Source organism: Geotrypetes seraphini, chromosome 3 (genome assembly GCF_902459505.1).
Source record: "Geotrypetes seraphini chromosome 3, aGeoSer1.1, whole genome shotgun sequence".
In the NCBI taxonomy this organism is placed as follows: domain Eukaryota; kingdom Metazoa; phylum Chordata; class Amphibia; order Gymnophiona; family Dermophiidae; genus Geotrypetes; species Geotrypetes seraphini.
Window position 1 is genome coordinate 168,279,286 of NC_047086.1, and position 16,601 is coordinate 168,295,886.

At 40.8% G+C, this 16,601-nt stretch overlaps 1 protein-coding gene across 3 annotated transcripts in view; it reads right to left on the reverse strand.

Annotated features, from left to right (window-relative positions):
- The window catches only part of RGS17 (regulator of G protein signaling 17), a 156,584-nt gene that overhangs the window by 98,200 nt on the left and 41,783 nt on the right, over positions 1–16,601 (reverse strand). For 2 of the 3 annotated variants that reach the window (XM_033935711.1, XM_033935713.1), the window contains exons 2-3: positions 9,241–9,381; positions 838–927 (exon numbers count right to left, since the gene is read on the reverse strand). In XM_033935711.1, the coding sequence (XP_033791602.1) occupies positions 838–927; positions 9,241–9,381 (231 nt within the window). The remainder of the gene's footprint in view (positions 1–837; positions 928–9,240; positions 9,382–16,601) is intronic. The other variant, XM_033935712.1, reaches the window with a different exon arrangement.

The window sequence follows — 16,601 nt, forward strand, 5'->3', positions numbered from 1 at the left end:
TTGCTCCAGAAGTGACCTAGCTAGAGAAAAAAGTGGCAGTTATCAGAAAAAGACAGTAAAATACAGTAAATTTAAAGGGAAAGAGCCCTTTAGACTGGCAAAGCCACAGGATTTTTTTTCTTTCAGAACAGACTCTATGGCTCTCAATGCTGACTGGTATCGGTGGCCAGGCTGCCAGCTGAGGCACCACTACAAAAATGTGGTAAGGTGGAGGAAGGTGGGGAGGGACCCAGCACGAGACCCTCTAGGTTTGACATCCCCAAGGTCGGACGGATCCCCAAACAGGACCCATCCAAGCTCTGTCTGGCACTAAAAGGGGAACCAGGAGTCCTAACACAAATTCCAACAGCCCTAACAGGGAGAGCCAAATTGTCTTACCACTTTGCTGGAGACTGAGAAAAGATTGGGTTGGTAGGGGGAGCCTCAGGTAATATACTACAACCAAGTTTTGGTCTCAGTCTCCATCTGCTGGTCACAGTGAGATATAGCCCATCAGTGATAAGTAACTGTACCGGTCTATCAGGTAACACAGAATAGATAATTTTGACATTTGTCTGCCCTTTATTACTATATTGTGTTGCCTTGGATAATGGGCATGATTATAATTTAAACCCTTTTCTGATGTCTAGTATTAAAAACCCAAATAGTAGCAACATTCCATAATACTGATCACATTTTTTGAGAGATACACTTGACCCTAAGCACAAACTTGCACAAAAATAATTGAGCCTACTAAAAGACACATAGCACTGCAGAATTTTTGCTTAGTCCTTATACTAGCCTATACTCAGTAAAATAACATTTTATCTATGTATTAACTATGGAGCCAATACTTACCATTCTTCTATGACTTGAATACTCTCCATTTTGGTTGTATGCATTTGTCTTCCAACGTGATCACCTCTCTCTTCATTCCTAACAGTGAGGCTGCAATGTAGTACAAAACTTTATTTTGTCAAGAGAAAGCTAATTAGTTCATTAATTAAAAAAAATATTTATGCTACTATTGTGATTAAAAGATTACAAGACAGATGCCTTAAATCAAACATGATAATTCTACTAATTTATTAAATAGAGAAGTTATCATGGTACAATAGAAGGTGAGCTTTCACTGCACTTTGATTTACAACAGGAGTCAGAAATCTGTAGAATAACAGTCCCACGGCTTGTTGAATCCTATGGTAAAAGAATGCTATTTGCAAGCCACATCACAAGCGGCATTATTCCAGAGGCCCAAAGTAGAGAACGAGGTGTGTCAGATTCTTTCCCCAACCTCCCCAAAGCACATCCTCATCTGACTGATCTAATCCCGACCCTCCTGTTCTAAGCCTCCACCTCCCCCCCAAAGGTTCCCTCAACTCCTGACAGGAAACAGCAAATAGATTCCCTGATGGTCCAGTGGTGATTGGGCAGGAGCGATTCCTAGTCGCTTTTGCCCTGTCTAGTGCCATATCCAAAACTGCACCCCTAATGATAGCCTTGTTCTACTTTCCCCCTCATGGTTGAAGTTATCAATATGGGCTACAGTTAAGATAGGTTATTTTACCACTAGGTCCCACTTTATGCAAAGACACCTACTAGTTAATAACCCAGGTTAACAGTAAAATAATTTATCATAACCGTACCCAATGATGATAATTTCCCCTCTTAATGGAGAACATAAGACCAAACAATTCATCCAAATGTTTATTGTACTTGGATGTTTGGGATACATTTGATTATTTGATCAAAGTTTATTTGATTAAGCATTTTATAACAGACATTATAATTAATGTATGACTCTAAAGCAGGGGCTCAACCTATTCCTTGAGACATACCAAGCCAGTCTGATTTTCAGGATATTTATAATGAATATTCAAAAGACAGATCTGTATACAATGAAGGCAGTGCTTGCAAATCTCTCTCATGCATATTAATTGTGTGTATTCTAAAAACCAGAAACAGTCAAAGAGGAACCCCCCCCAGAAGACTGATCCCCATGGTGCAAGTGACAGTTCCACATTAAGTAGGGATTGAAAGATGACCTCCATACCAAGATCCAGTAAAGAATATCAAATTATTATCAAAATTATCACTTAAGCTATTCAGACAATACTGTCATAAGTTGACTCTTATGATTTAAGTTGACTCAGTCAATACTGACATATGTTGACTCAATAGTAACAGATTAATTCTAGTTACTTTCAAGTACGGTGAGAAGCACTAAAATAACAGTACATAATAAGGGACGGATTCTGGAAATGGCACCTGCCACAGAAGGCGCCTGCCAAATGGGCACCTACCATGTGTCAATCACTGGTAGATGCCATGTCCAGAATTACATCTATTTTTTATACAGACACCTTAAATGTAGGCCAGCATTTTATGTTTAAATGATTTTTATTATTCCAGCAGTAAGAAGCAAATACAAACAGTAGTACCATTCAGGAAATAACATTTTCAACAATATAATCAGTTCCCCTCCCATCCCCTCCCCAAGAATCCATGGCCGGTCCAACAGCTGAGAGTGGGAATAAAATCTTAAAGATTCAAAAGTCTACTGCGAGCACGCGATGTGAGGTCCTGCCAGAAGTGCTCCCACACCCGACAAAATTTGCGACCCAGGCCAAGAGTCAAGTTTCCCACCATGCGTCTCTCCAGTGTTGCGTGCACTATCATTAGGGATCTCCATTGTCCGACTCAAGCCTAGGCACACCTATGGACACCTAAGGCCACTTCTGATGTAAACCAAGCTTATGTCGGCCTTAGGTGTCCATAGGCATGCATAGGCGCTTCCATAGATGCAATTCAGATGCTTACATTGTAGGCGTCGTTCACCGAAATCAAATTAAAAAAAAAAACATGCATTCCGATTGGTCTATTAGACAGCAGTAGGCTGCCTACCACAGCTTACAATCTAGACGTCATTTTAAGAATCAGGCTTAATAGTATAAAATATACCTAACAACCTTAAAGGACTAAGTATCCCTACTCCCTTAGTAACTTTACATAACAAAAGAAATTACCAATAATAAGATGCAGACAGCAGTTCAGCAGCAAGATAGAACCATCCAGTTCACTGCACTGAGTATCACATGTATGATATTTCTTATTTGGTGGGGACTCTATGAGTACATTGGGTGCAAAGAGATCCTGGCTCTCAGAGACAATATAAAAACACAGAAAAATGAAGGCAGATAAAGACCATATGGCCTATCTAGTCTCCTATTGCCTCCTCTCCCTTAGAGATCCAAAGTACTTGTCCCAAGCTTTCTTGATTACATCAAAATTCTGCTTAAGAGGCGGCTCTAACCTACGCTCCTCAGCGTCCCTTAAGGCTGAGCCGCCCTCAACAGGCATCGTATGCCACTTCGCGATGGTGGAGACCACCACGTCCACCATGGGCGACTTCAACGTATCCCTATCCCTCTTCGGGATGGAATACAGGCAAGTCATAGAACACACAAAACGAAAGGGCATCTCCAGCACTTTCCACTGCGTAAGAACAATATTCCAAATATCCTGATGCATAGGAAAAGAGCGGGATGCAGAGCGGATCCCCCTAAGCAGAGGGTCCACCACACGCAGGTGTTCCTCCCGGGCTGTACCAATGGAACCAAGCAGGTACAGGTAATTACAAGCTTTTGGAATTGGGACCGAACAGAAAACCAAAGCTTGCTCACTCGAGGCTAGGTGGGTACTGAATCAAACTCCCAAATACACAAAGACCTAAACTGGTTCAAAGTGACTCTTGACAAAATTTATCACTCAGCCAAGGCCCTGCAGGAAGAAACCCACCCAATCCATTGCCCTTTAGGGCTCCTGCCCAAACCAGCCTGAATCATAAGAACATAATAACCATACTGAGTCAGACCTATCTAGTTCTTTATCCTGTTTCAATAGCAGTCAATGCAAGTCACAAATACCTGGCAGAAACCCAAGTAGTAGCAAATTTCCATACGTCCAATCCCAGGGCTAGCAGTGGCTTCCCCATTGTCTGTCTCAATAGCAGACTATAAACTTTTCCTCCAGTAAAAAACTGACTCACTTTTATCCGTTCTACACCACTCAAGATTTTGTAGAAGTCAATCATATGTCCCCTCAGCTGTCTTTTCAAAACTGAAGAAACAGAGAAACATGATTGCAGATAAAAGGCCAAATGACCCATTCATTCAGTATTCTCATCCAAAGCATCCACTAATTCCTTCTCTCCCTAAGACCTAGGTGCCTATTCCCAAGCTTTCTTGAATTCAGACACAGTCATTGTCTTTTCCACCTCTATTGGGAGACTATTCTAAGCATCTACCACTCTTTCTGTAAAAAAGCATTTCCTTAGATTACTCCTGAGCCTATCACCTAACTTCTTCCTATTCCCTCTCATTCCGGAGCTTTCTTTAAATTGAAAGAAACTTGCCTCATGCGTATTTATGCCACATAGGTATTTAAAAATTTTCTATCATATCTCCACCCTCCCCTCCAAAGTATACATATTGAGATCTTTAAGGGCTCCTTTTACAAAGGTGCGCTAGCATTTTAGCAAGCGCTATCCGAAAAACTACCGCCTGCTCAAGAGGAAGCGGTAGTGGCTAGCGCGTGCTAAAACCGCTAGTACGCCTTTGTAAAAGGAGCCCTATGTCTATCCCCATATGCCTTATGACAAAGACCATAAACCATTTTAGTCCTTCTCTAGACTGATTTCATCTTGTTTATATCTTTTTTGAAGACACAGAGGGGCATAATCGAAAGGGACATCTAAGTCCGTTTTCGTCTAAGTCGCAACTCGTCCAAAGTAAAAAACAGCCTAGGACACATTTTCGAAAAATACGTCCAAAATTTTTTTTCTTTTGAAAATTGTCTAACTATACATCCTGCCGATCTGATTGTCCAAGTCACTAAATCGTCCATCTTTATACCACATTTTCGTCCAACTTTTCATCCAAGTCCAAAACACCTAGAACAAGCACTGTTGGATGTGGGAGGGGTCTGCAAAGTGATGGACTGCACACCCAGACATGCCACCTAAATAGTGGCGTACCTTACAGGGCACTGCTGTGAACTTCACAAAAAGGGTGCCATGTCTTTTCCTCACTACAGCTCTCTTATAGGTCATGATGAGCCCACCCCAACTACCTCCAGAATCCCCTAGACCCAATTATCTACCACTCCAATAGCCCTTATGGCTGCAAGAGCCACTTATATGGTGGTACAAAAGGGTTTTGGCGGTGTATAGGGGAGTGCACATGTTTAAGTATCAATGCAGTGATTATAGGGGTTTATGGGCATGGGGCCTCCTCTCCATGGGTCCCTAACCCAGCCCCAAGATGGCTTAAGCCGCTTCTGTGCTGGACAACTAGGCTTTCCTATGCCAGGCTGCCAGGTGATGATGGTCTGGAGGCTGAATTTTAAAGGTGTGATTAATATTTTTATGGGGTTGGGGGGGCAGGGTCGGTGATCACTGGGGTAGTGTGTGGGGGTCTGTTTTATGTGTTTGCAGTGCTGGTGACTTTAGGTGGGTTTTTGTGAGACTTAGACCATGTTTTAGATGGTCTAAGTCACAATGTCCAAGTTCCTTCGATCCTGGGCTATATAACTTTGGTTATACATGCTATACGACTAAGTCTAAGCTGGCTCAAGTCCCGCCCAACTCCCACCCTCGACACTCCTCCCGAAACGCCCCGTTTAGCTTTGGTCGTTCAGCAGCACTATGAAGGTCTAGGTCGTTTAGAAATACGTCTAAAACCCGTTTTTATTATCGGCACTTGGACGTATTTGGGAAATGTTCGTCTAAGTGATGACTTAGGCCGGTTTTTGGACGTTTTTCTCTTTCGATTATGAGCCCCATAGTCTCCAAAATTGTACACAATATTCTGAGATCTCATCAGAATCTTATACAGGTGCATCAATATCTCCTTTTTTCTACTTGCCATATCTCTCCCTATGCACCCTAGAATTCTTCTAGCTTTCGCCATTGCTTTTTCAACCTGTTTGGCCACCTTTATATCATCACACCAAAGCCCCATTCCCCTTTCGTGCATAAAAGTTCTTCATCTCCTAAACTGTACCATTCACTTTCATTTCTTAGCATTAAATCTTAGCTGCCAATTTCACACCATTTTTCAAGCTTCACTAGGTCCTTCCACAGGTTATTCACACCATCGGGGGTTTCTACTCTATTGTAGATTTTGGTATCATCCGCAAAGAGGCAAATCTTACCTGACAGCCCTTCAGTAATATCGCTTATAAAAATGTAAAAAAGAACAGACCCAAGAACTGATCCTTGAGACACACCACTAGTAACATCCCATTCCTCAAAGAGATCTCCATTGACCACTACCCTATGTAACTTTCTATTTAACGAGTTCCTGACCCAGTCCGTCATTTTAGGGCCCATTCCAAGGGCACTCAGTTTTATTTATTAGATGCCTTTGTGGAACACCATCAAAGGCTTTGCTAAATCTAAATACACTCTTCCCTTCATATTTGCGGGGGTTAGGGGCATAGCCCCCTCGTGAATAAGAAAAATTTGTGAATAACTTTAGGGATGACACTTAACCACCCTGCCTCCCGGATCTCTCCACACCTTACTTTTAAAGTCTGGTGGTCTAGCAGTGAAGTAGGACAGGAGCGATCTTCCTACACTCCTGTCCCATGCAGAGTCGCAAACAAAAAGAGCTGCCATGAGTTCCCCACTGTGGTCTCACAAGACCATGGGAACTCATAGCAGGCATTTTTGTTTGAGATGCTGCATGGTACAGGAGCGTAGGAAAATCACTCCTGAAACGTTTCACTGCTAGACCACCAGGATTTAAAAGTAAAGTGTGGAAATAACTGGGAGGCAGGGTGGTTTAGAGACTCGCGAATAACCGAAGTTGCAAATCCTAAATCTATGAATATGGAGGGAGGGAGTGTATACCACATCTAGCGTACGCTCTCTAATTCTCTAGACACCCAGTGAAAGAAATAGATCAGATTTGTCTGACAAGACTTGCCTCTAATGAAACTATGTTGCCTTGGGTCCTGTAATCCACTGGATTCCAAAGACATCACTATTCTTTGTTTTAAAAGCATTTCCATTAATTAACTTACAAATAAGTCAGACTTACCAGCCTGTAGTTTCCTACTTCTTCCTTACTTCCACTTTTGTGGAGAGGGACCCATATCTGCCCTTCTCCAGTTCTCCGGTACCACTCCCAATTCTAGAGAAGCATTGAGTCCAACAGAACTTCCCTGTTCCTTCAGTACCCTCGGATGTACACCATCTGGCTCCATCACTTTGTCCACCTATAGTTTAGCTAGCTCCTCATGAACACAATCCTCTGAAAATTGATCAGGGTCTACCACACCTCCATCCCTATTTGTGTTTGTCTTCTGAAGTTCTGCTCTTGGTGCTTCAGTTGTAAACACGGAACAAAAATATTTGCCAAATCAGCCTTATCGTCTACGTATTCTCTCCCTTCACCTAAGTCTCACAGTGCCACTTTTGCAATTCCTCCTATCACTAATATGAGTATATCTAAAAAAAAGTCTTGTCCGGCTGCTATTTTTTCTTCTGTTTGCATCTTTGCTTTCCTGACTACTTAACCAGCCTCTTAACTTTTCCAGATATTTTTGCCTGTCTTCCTCTTTCCTCTTCAGTCCTTCTTCATACAAGAGGAGTTCCAGATCCTTTATCATCTTCATCACTCTTCTTTGAACCTTTTCTAATTCTGCTATATCTCTGAGATAAGGCAACCAGAATTAAATGCAATACTCAAGGTCAGATTGCACCACGAAGCGATACAGAGGCATTATGATGTTCTTGGTCTTATTTAACATCCTTATCCTAATTCCTAGCATTGTTTTGATTTTTTGGCCACCACCGCACATTCTGACCCCATTCTTGTGAAGGAACAAAATAGCCAAGATGTAGAAAGCATTCAATCACAACAGAAAAAGAAAGACACACTTACTTTTTGGTATTGTGAAATTACATTGCAGAATGTATATACAAAATAATTGATAGTCTGTGTGGAGGTTTGTAAGACCAGTGATTAGTAGGGTTGAACACTTAAATTGTTTGCAGCAGGAGTGGTGCATTTATCTGATGTCTTTTTTCTACTCTGCAATTTTTATAAAAATTGTTTAGCTTAAAACATTTGGTAGAATAAAACTGCATATATAAGTATATGAATTGAGTGAACAGTGAATTTTTCTTAGCTAGTGATTTATTATATCATTATTTTCTAGTAGCACTATAGAAATGATAAATAGTAGTACACTTCTTCCTCCGTATTTGTGGTTTTATTACTCACGACTTCGATTATTCGCAGTTTTTCCCTTGCTGGCTCCTTCCCCAAATGACATCATCCCAGAGTATTGATAAAAAGTTAAGCACTTTTTTCCCCAGCACTTGCTTCACCGTGCAAAGAGAAATTTGCATTTGCCCAGCACTTCCTTCAGCATGCAGAGAAAAATTCACTTTTGCCCAGCACTTTCTTCCATATTGTCTCTCCTTCAGGAACATATAAAAAGTTATTTGCGGTTTTTCCATATTTGCGGGTCAGCTCCGCCCCTAACCCCTGCAAATACGGAGGGAGAAATGTAGTAATAGTAGTCCTTATAATGTTTTCTGGAGATGTTAGCCCCAATGCAGAACTACCCAAGCCCCTTAACCACTGCAAATTGCAGCCTGAACCTGTAATGCCTGGAGGTGAAGAGATGCTTAAGAAACTTGATTTTGTAGTCTATAGGATAAGCAGCATAAAATCTGTTTTATTACTTGGGATCTAGCTAGGTACTTGGGACCTGGGTTGGCCACTGTTGGAAACAGGATACTGGGCTTGATGGACCTTCAGTCTATCCCAGTATGGAAATTCTTATGTTTAACCATTAATCCGGCCCAGGGAAGAGTCCTCTAATGCGACTTCTGGGGGTAGTTTGGCCCAAACACAGACAAAAAGAAAAATCAATACCATCCACTGGAGGCAGAGAAATACAAGAAGGTCCTGGCTACATCACTCCTTGTATCAGTGGTGTTATCAGAATCCTCAATTCTCTTCTGGTAAGAGGCCAGAACTCATAGCTCTGAACTGGTCTTGGTTTTGCCTTTTGAAAATGGCAGAGAATAGTGGCAAGGAGTAAAGGAAAACTCATGCTGCTAGAGGGGCAGTCCAGTGAGGCAGGCTTTGGCATCCTTACCTTGGGCACCCTGAAGCAGTGCCTCACTGGCTCACCTCTTAAGCTGCCCCTGCTGATATAATTGGAAATGACTGAATGACATACCATGAGCAGCTGCAACAACAGCACCAGCAAAAGCAACATGTGTTGGGCCTTTGGTTTTCAGGCACTTGAGACACAGCAGATGTTTCTTCATTTTGTGACTGCTGCCTCTTTCTCATTTCAGCTGCTTCAGTACCCACGTGGCTATAAGAACAGAAATAGAAGAGCATTCTGAAATTTCTAAACAGAAAAAAAAAATCAAAAAAGCTGATTTAATGCATGATAGGGCTAACCCAACCACACATCTCTGAACTGTGTTAGATGGATGTGTGACTGCATGGGATCTACTCATCTTATTCTAGATGTTTATGGTCATGAAGGAAACATTCCTGACTCTAAGCAAAGCAGGAAGGAAAAAGCCTCACGGGGCATAAACCACTGAAGGCACTGGTTTATTATTTTGTCAAAACCTGAATAATCACAGGCAAAAAGCCTTCCACTGTTGTATCACCATACACGTATAATAATAAACCAGTGCCATCACTGGTTAATGATCCGAGGCTTTTTCCTTCCTGCTTTGCTTAGAGTCAGGAATGTTTGTTTATTGCATTTTTGTGTGTGTGTGTGTGGCAGATTCAATTATGACAAGAATTATTTGAGTGAAGTTTTTTGGTGCTGGCTATTTTTACTTCACACCCAGTCATTGTTGTTCTACATTCATTAAGATACAAGTGTATATCTAAAAATATCATGAGCTTTATAAATATTGAAATAAAGTTGATAATGGAATACACCAATTCAAGCAGGCGCCATTTTAAAATGTGGTATTTTTTCAAGAGATATGCAGGACTTTTGAGCTGCATTCTATACGCACAGGTTTTCACTACTTTGATTCAGTGAAGGCAGAAAAAAAATAATTTTCAGTTTAAAATTAAAAAAATCCCAAACACATTGCCTAATGATTTCTTTAAATGTTTAACTTGTAGTAAATATACCGTAACAGTACATTACAGACAAAGGAGTTTAAGAAAGAAATAAACAACAAGATATATAGTATTCAACAGAATTTGAATTGTAATTCAACTTTTATTATATATGTTATCAGCTGCCCATGCAATAAGCTCTTTGTGGGTACGTCTGCTAGGTCCCTCCACATACGTATGCTTGAGCACAAGTCTAATCTAAAACGCGGTGAAGGATCACTGAACCATTATAGAGCATTGCAAAGATTTACAACATTCTTTTCAAAATCCGAGATGTTTTGCCCTTGATTTTGAACCTAGTTTTCAAAAGGGTGGCAATGGAAAGAAGGGATTATTGCAGTATGAGGCACAGTGGATTCATAGACTGCAAACATTTAAACCATTATGTTTGAATAACATGTTGGAAGATGTTTGTGTGATGTTTGTCATATTGTGGGAACGGCGTAGCAGCCTCCCATTGATGAACTGTTGATTACTGTTATGGTTGAGCACATCTTTTGTGCCCAGTTGATTTTTTTAAATCATTCACCACTGTTATAATTTAAATATTTAGTGAGACATCATCATCAATATATGTTTTATTGAAACAGCACTATCGCATACATTATAATTATTATGAATGGAAATATTCAAAGTGCATGTGAGGTGTCGCTTCATCTTTAGCGCTTTTTAAGTGAGCATTAATGAATTAGCATCAGCGCATGCACCATTACTATCATGAACAAAAGTATTCTAAGTACTTAAAGCACATGCACAGTATTTTTTTCGTCTTTGGTGACCTTTGTGAAGAGTCAGCACGTCGCAAACTGTGATATGTGGTTTAACAGTACGTATGGGTTAAGTACCAGCAGACTCTAGATTTAAGCAGTCAGATATTCACTAGTGTTTATTGATTGATTTGTAATGTAGAACAAGATGCAGCATTTATATTGAGACCCTAGAAGAAGCTGTTCATTTTGGCAAAATGGGTCCCTTTGGGACATTGCTGCACATCATTATAAATGCTGACCAATAAGATATGACTGCACATTAAGATAAGTGAAGCGATCAACATATTTGAGTGATTAATGTTTATGCTTTATTGATACAGTCAAAGTTTAAGTGTGTAGGATAATTTGTTCACAGTGCTTGAGTTAAAAAAATTTTGAATAGTGTACTGTGAAAGAGAGAGATAGGTTTACTTTAAGGATCAATGATTGAAATCTGGAACTAATAAGTCTTGGACTAAATTTGTTTCCGTTATGTTCTGAGCAGGTTTCTGAGATCCTTTTTCCTTTCGCCTTTCTTTTTAACATATGATAGCTTACTGTGCATTACAAGAAGTTTGTGTATTTTGCCCAAATGTGGACACCCAAAATTGCACACAATGCTGAGATTTGCACACAAATGAATAAGTTAATAAGTAAGGCCTGGATTCTCGAACCAATGTCAATATCAGCGGGCCGATCACGTGACAATTATGCATCGGCCGCCGGTTTCAGAATCACTCCAATATGAAAGATAGGCGTCAGAAATGTAGGCCTACATTTCTGGCACACCTATCTTCACGTGAATCTCGCTTAGTTATTCCGCAAACAACTGAAAACCTGGCTTTTCAGCAAATTGTAGCTCTATCCTTCCCCCCTTTCTCTCCCCCCTTCTACACATAAGTTCATGTAATCCTTTTTCTTCTTCTCTACCCACTATTTTAAGTTCTTGTAAACCGTGTCGAGCTCCATTCTCATGGAGATGATGCGGTATATAAACTTAAGGTTTAGATTAGATAAGATTAGATTATGTAGACGCTTTAGGCCACCTAATTCCTCTTTCAGCGTTGGCCATGCCTAATTTGGCGTTAAGCGGCCTAAAGCACCTATGTAGGCAGGATTCCAGTGCCAATTTTCTAGGCACCGATAAGCGCCTCAAATCTCAGTTTGAACAGCGTTTTTAGCAGAGATATGGGCGCCTACCGGAACCTAGAAAATCAGCACCGGTTCAAGAATCCGGGCCTTATTGCTCATGTCTAAAAAGTCTAGAAAATGCCTGTTATTTCCATAAAACCTTGCTTTTGTGACCAGAATTGACATATTTTGCAATTTACCTATTTAAAACTCACCAAATTTTCATCTTTTCATTCCTATATAGTCATAAAAAGCAACAAATGAATCACAATTAACATGTATTTATATTGAAATTATACAAAGAATACCATAGAAGATTTTAGAAGTGAGTAGTTTTATGAGATTTGCAATTATATTGTAAATCACTTTCATGAATCAGCCCCCAGATGTAGTCTCCCACCATGTTCTCATTATATTGTCCTTGGTAGTGGTATTCAAAGTCCAGTATATTCTGGTGAAAGTGCTCACCTTGCTCCTCTAAGTATGCTCCCAAGTTGTCTTTTAATGTCTTAAGATGAGCATCAAGGAGTCAGACTTTGAGACATCGTACAGTCCATTTTACTATAATCTCTTCACCAGATTATCAACCAACTCCGTGTTGTTTTTGTCCTTGTGATTGCTCAGTAAGCCCCGAACCACTGCGACAAAGCTGTTCCAAGCCACTTTTTCCTTTTCGGGAAACTCCTTGCACTCCAGGATCTTTATCATCTGTGGTCTGACAAAGCTACTGATGGGCCAAATAGGGACTAGTCAAGAATTAGGGGCCCCCCAGAAAATATATAAATGTATATATGAAAGTTTTGCATACACTGAAATGTTAGCCATGAGAACAGAATTTTCATATCCTGCCTAACTTCGGAATCCACGCTCAACTTTTTTTAAAAATTGGCTTAATTAGCCTGGTAACTGACCACGACAATTTTCAGCCAATCCAAAAAAAAAAAAAAAAAGTTAAAATAACCAATTAAGAGTTCGGTGTCAACCTCTTAGGACACCTAGTGATGCCTAGGTAGAGGTACCCTTGATGCCTACCTAAAAAGTAGGCATGGTTAGGGGTGCAGAGCAGGCATGGTTGACTTAGGCAATGCTAGGCATCTGAATTAGGCATCAGTATTTTAGGCCAAGTAAAATTTGGTTTAATATAATGGTGCCTAACTCTATGACATCTAGGCACCGCTAGGTGGGATTCTATAAGTAGCGCATAGTGGTTGATTGACAATTGCACTGAACGTTGCCTATAATGTAGGCACGCTTAGGTGCTGTTTATAGAATCTGGCCACAATTCGGCATTCCCTATTAATGGCCATGCACTAATTTCAAAATTAGCACATGGCCATTAGTATATGAGCCCTTACCATCACCCATTTTGCAAGCAGAAAGGACCTCGAAAATCAGTGCCGACCACGTGTCAATCACCTGTAGGCATATATAACAGAACTGTGGCTTTCGTCAAACTTAGGCACCATTAATGTAGGCCAGGATTTTAAAGACCTACATTACCAGCACCCTGTTTGACTGAGAATCACACTTAATGGCACATAAAGTCATTTCTGTCCATAATCACACCTACTTTGACCTTAGGAGCTTTTAGGCACCATGACATGGCCATGATTTTGACGCCTATCAGGGTAAGTGCTTGCTGGTGCCTACTTTTTTTTAAATGGATTTGTAATTTTTTTAGATGGCGCAGTCAATTACTGCACTGATTAAACCAATTAAGTTAGGCAGTGCTTTTAGAATCCAGGCTAAAGAGCTCCCACACTAATCCTGTGCTAATTGGTCAGTGTGCACCAATGTTCACACGCTAACCAATAGCGCAGGGCATGCCTATTCACCACCTTCAAAACAAGCCCTAACACTAAAAAATTAAAATGCATCTTTTTGGGTGGTGTGTGCCAAGCCCACAGTTAGCACATGACTCCCAAACATGGCCCACTAGAACCGTCTTTAGTGCTTACCACCACTTAGTAAAAGGGCCCCTATATAATGGAGACAATTTTCAAACAATACACATTTTTCAATGAAGGATTTTATTTTTGCTCATGGTTGCACCAATTTGCTGTTTGCTACCAGTGCAAAGCATTCATAGACATTTGCGTGCAAAATTTTTTCATGAAAAAGAACACATGTATTGTTAAAAGTTAAATCTATGTGCACTGTTTTTCTCTCATTATCTAAATAAGAAACTTGCAAATGCCTTCTCTAAATGCAGCTAAAAGCAAGAAAGAATTTTATGAGTTTGAAGCACTCTGTATTAATGTAAATGGTACTATAAATTGCTCTCAATATCATTCATGCTGTTAATCTAATGACTCGAGCAATCATAACAGCATTCACCAAATTCTCATTTTTAAAAATTCTTTGATAATCAATTTCAGATCAGCGATTTTTTGTTCTGGTGGGTTCAATCAAAAAGGAAAAATTTATGTTCTTACCTGTTAATTTTCTTTCCTTTAGATGCAGCAGATGAATCCAGAGACCAACGGGGATAGCCCACATCTACCAGCAGGCGGAGATAGAGAAACTGATTAACAGGTGGTCCTATTGGCTGGAACTCCTCCTGTATCTCCAATATAGCTCCTTGCCCAAGCATCCGTAACCATCAATAGGCATAGCATGTAAAAAACTTCTTTCCCATAACAAATCTCAAAAGACGATAATACAGAATACAACCATCAACAATAACAAACTACAAAAGTTGCACAAGAAAATAACGATGGACAATATCCAGAAAGGGTGGAGCTCTGGATTCATCTGCTGCGTCTAAAGGAAAGAAAATTAACAGGTAAGAACAAAATTTTTCCTTCCTTAGCAACAGCAGCAGATGAATCCAGAGACCAATAGGATGTAGCAAAGCAATCTTCAATCTGGGTGGGAAGCAAACGCCGTCTCTGCAACAACCAAAGCACTAAACGCATCCACCGCATGCGCCCCTACATCCAACCGTTAATGCAGAGATAAAGCACTCTCGGAAGACCAAGTAGCTGCTCCAAGGAAAACTCCTCCAAGGAAAAAACCTCTGGACCCAGTCCAAGAAGTAGCCATCTCTTCGGCGGAAAGGTCATGAAGTTCTCTCGCCAACCGCTTCCCTGCCATCAAGCAAGCGTAAATAACATCCTACCGGACCCATCAAGCTTTAGACGACACCATACGTTTGAGGCGTCCCTTGAAGAATACAAAAAGGTGATCTTAACAACCACCAGTCGTTAGAAATCTAGCTCGCAGAGAACGCTACGCACTTTTTAAAAATGTAGTGAATAAAAGCACAAAAGAGCAAAACCAAAGTGGAATTGTCCAATCAGAATGATGCACAAAAAAAAATGTCTTTCAACTCATCTGATAGATCCAAATGCCTTTATTCATCCAGATATCTTATATTTGTATTTCTATACCACAACATGTAATTTACTTAAATCGTTGTAATGTAATTCTCTCGGTAATGTCCTGATCTCTTTTAACTGTAATCCGCTTAGAACCGCAAGGCACAGGCGGAATAGAAATCGCAAATGTAAATGTAAATGCAAATTGACTCAATGACTCGACATGTACATGTTTTGGCCTACCCGGCCTGCATCAGGAGTCTTAGGATGTACAATAGAATACAAGATCTTATATCAACCAACCAAAACGTTGCTTCGTAGAAGATTTCACTATTACTAACCTTTACACTTTCTAGAGCGCACATAGCGCTGCACACCGTCACATACAATAAATGGGCCATGCTCAGATTTTGTGGAGAGAAAGCCTATCCAAACTCTCTTCCTGACCCGTAAAATGAAGTGCCAACAGAATATGAAGAATAGGGTCCACCCATTGAAGTAGAATCATGACATTACCCACCAATTGAGTACATCTCCTACTGCCCAGGCTGTAGAGAAATACCACCATCATAATACTGACTGAAAAGACCCTCAGCGTCATACCGGAAGAATGGTCTGAAGCTCCAGAAACGGTAACCTGACCATGCTCCAGAGTAGAAGAATGAACAAGCACTGAGTCGCCTCCAAAGACCAGACTCGTGGATCTGAGGATGGAAGGCACCAAGCCCCCCAACCCGCCAGCCCGGGATATTTGGTGACCAGGAGCCAGTCCAGCAAAGACCGAGGCATGCCTTTGAAAAGAGAAATCATGCTGAGCCACCAAAGCATACAGAGCAATGCTTGAGGAGCCCACCAAATAATGGGAGCCCTGAGATATCGGAACCACCGGAACAAAAGCGACTGCTGTAGCGTTACAATGGGAAAGCAAGCCGAAGTTCCCAGTGGAGTCAACAACATGGATCCTAGAACCTGTACAGAATCCCATACTCTTGGACAAGGTGACCGAAGAAGAATGCAACCCTGAAACTGTGACCCATTGCCCTAGTCTCAGGGAAGAAACACATTTCTCTCCTATATAAAGAAAACAGCTTCCCGATATACCTATAAATAGTACAGGAGAAAAGAGACCCGTGCAAATTCGAAGAGTCACGTCCAAAGAACTGAGGAAAAGAAACCACCTCTTTCGTGGCAGACAAATGGTCCGAATCAAGCAGCCAGTCAAGAAGAAAGTAGGAGAATCG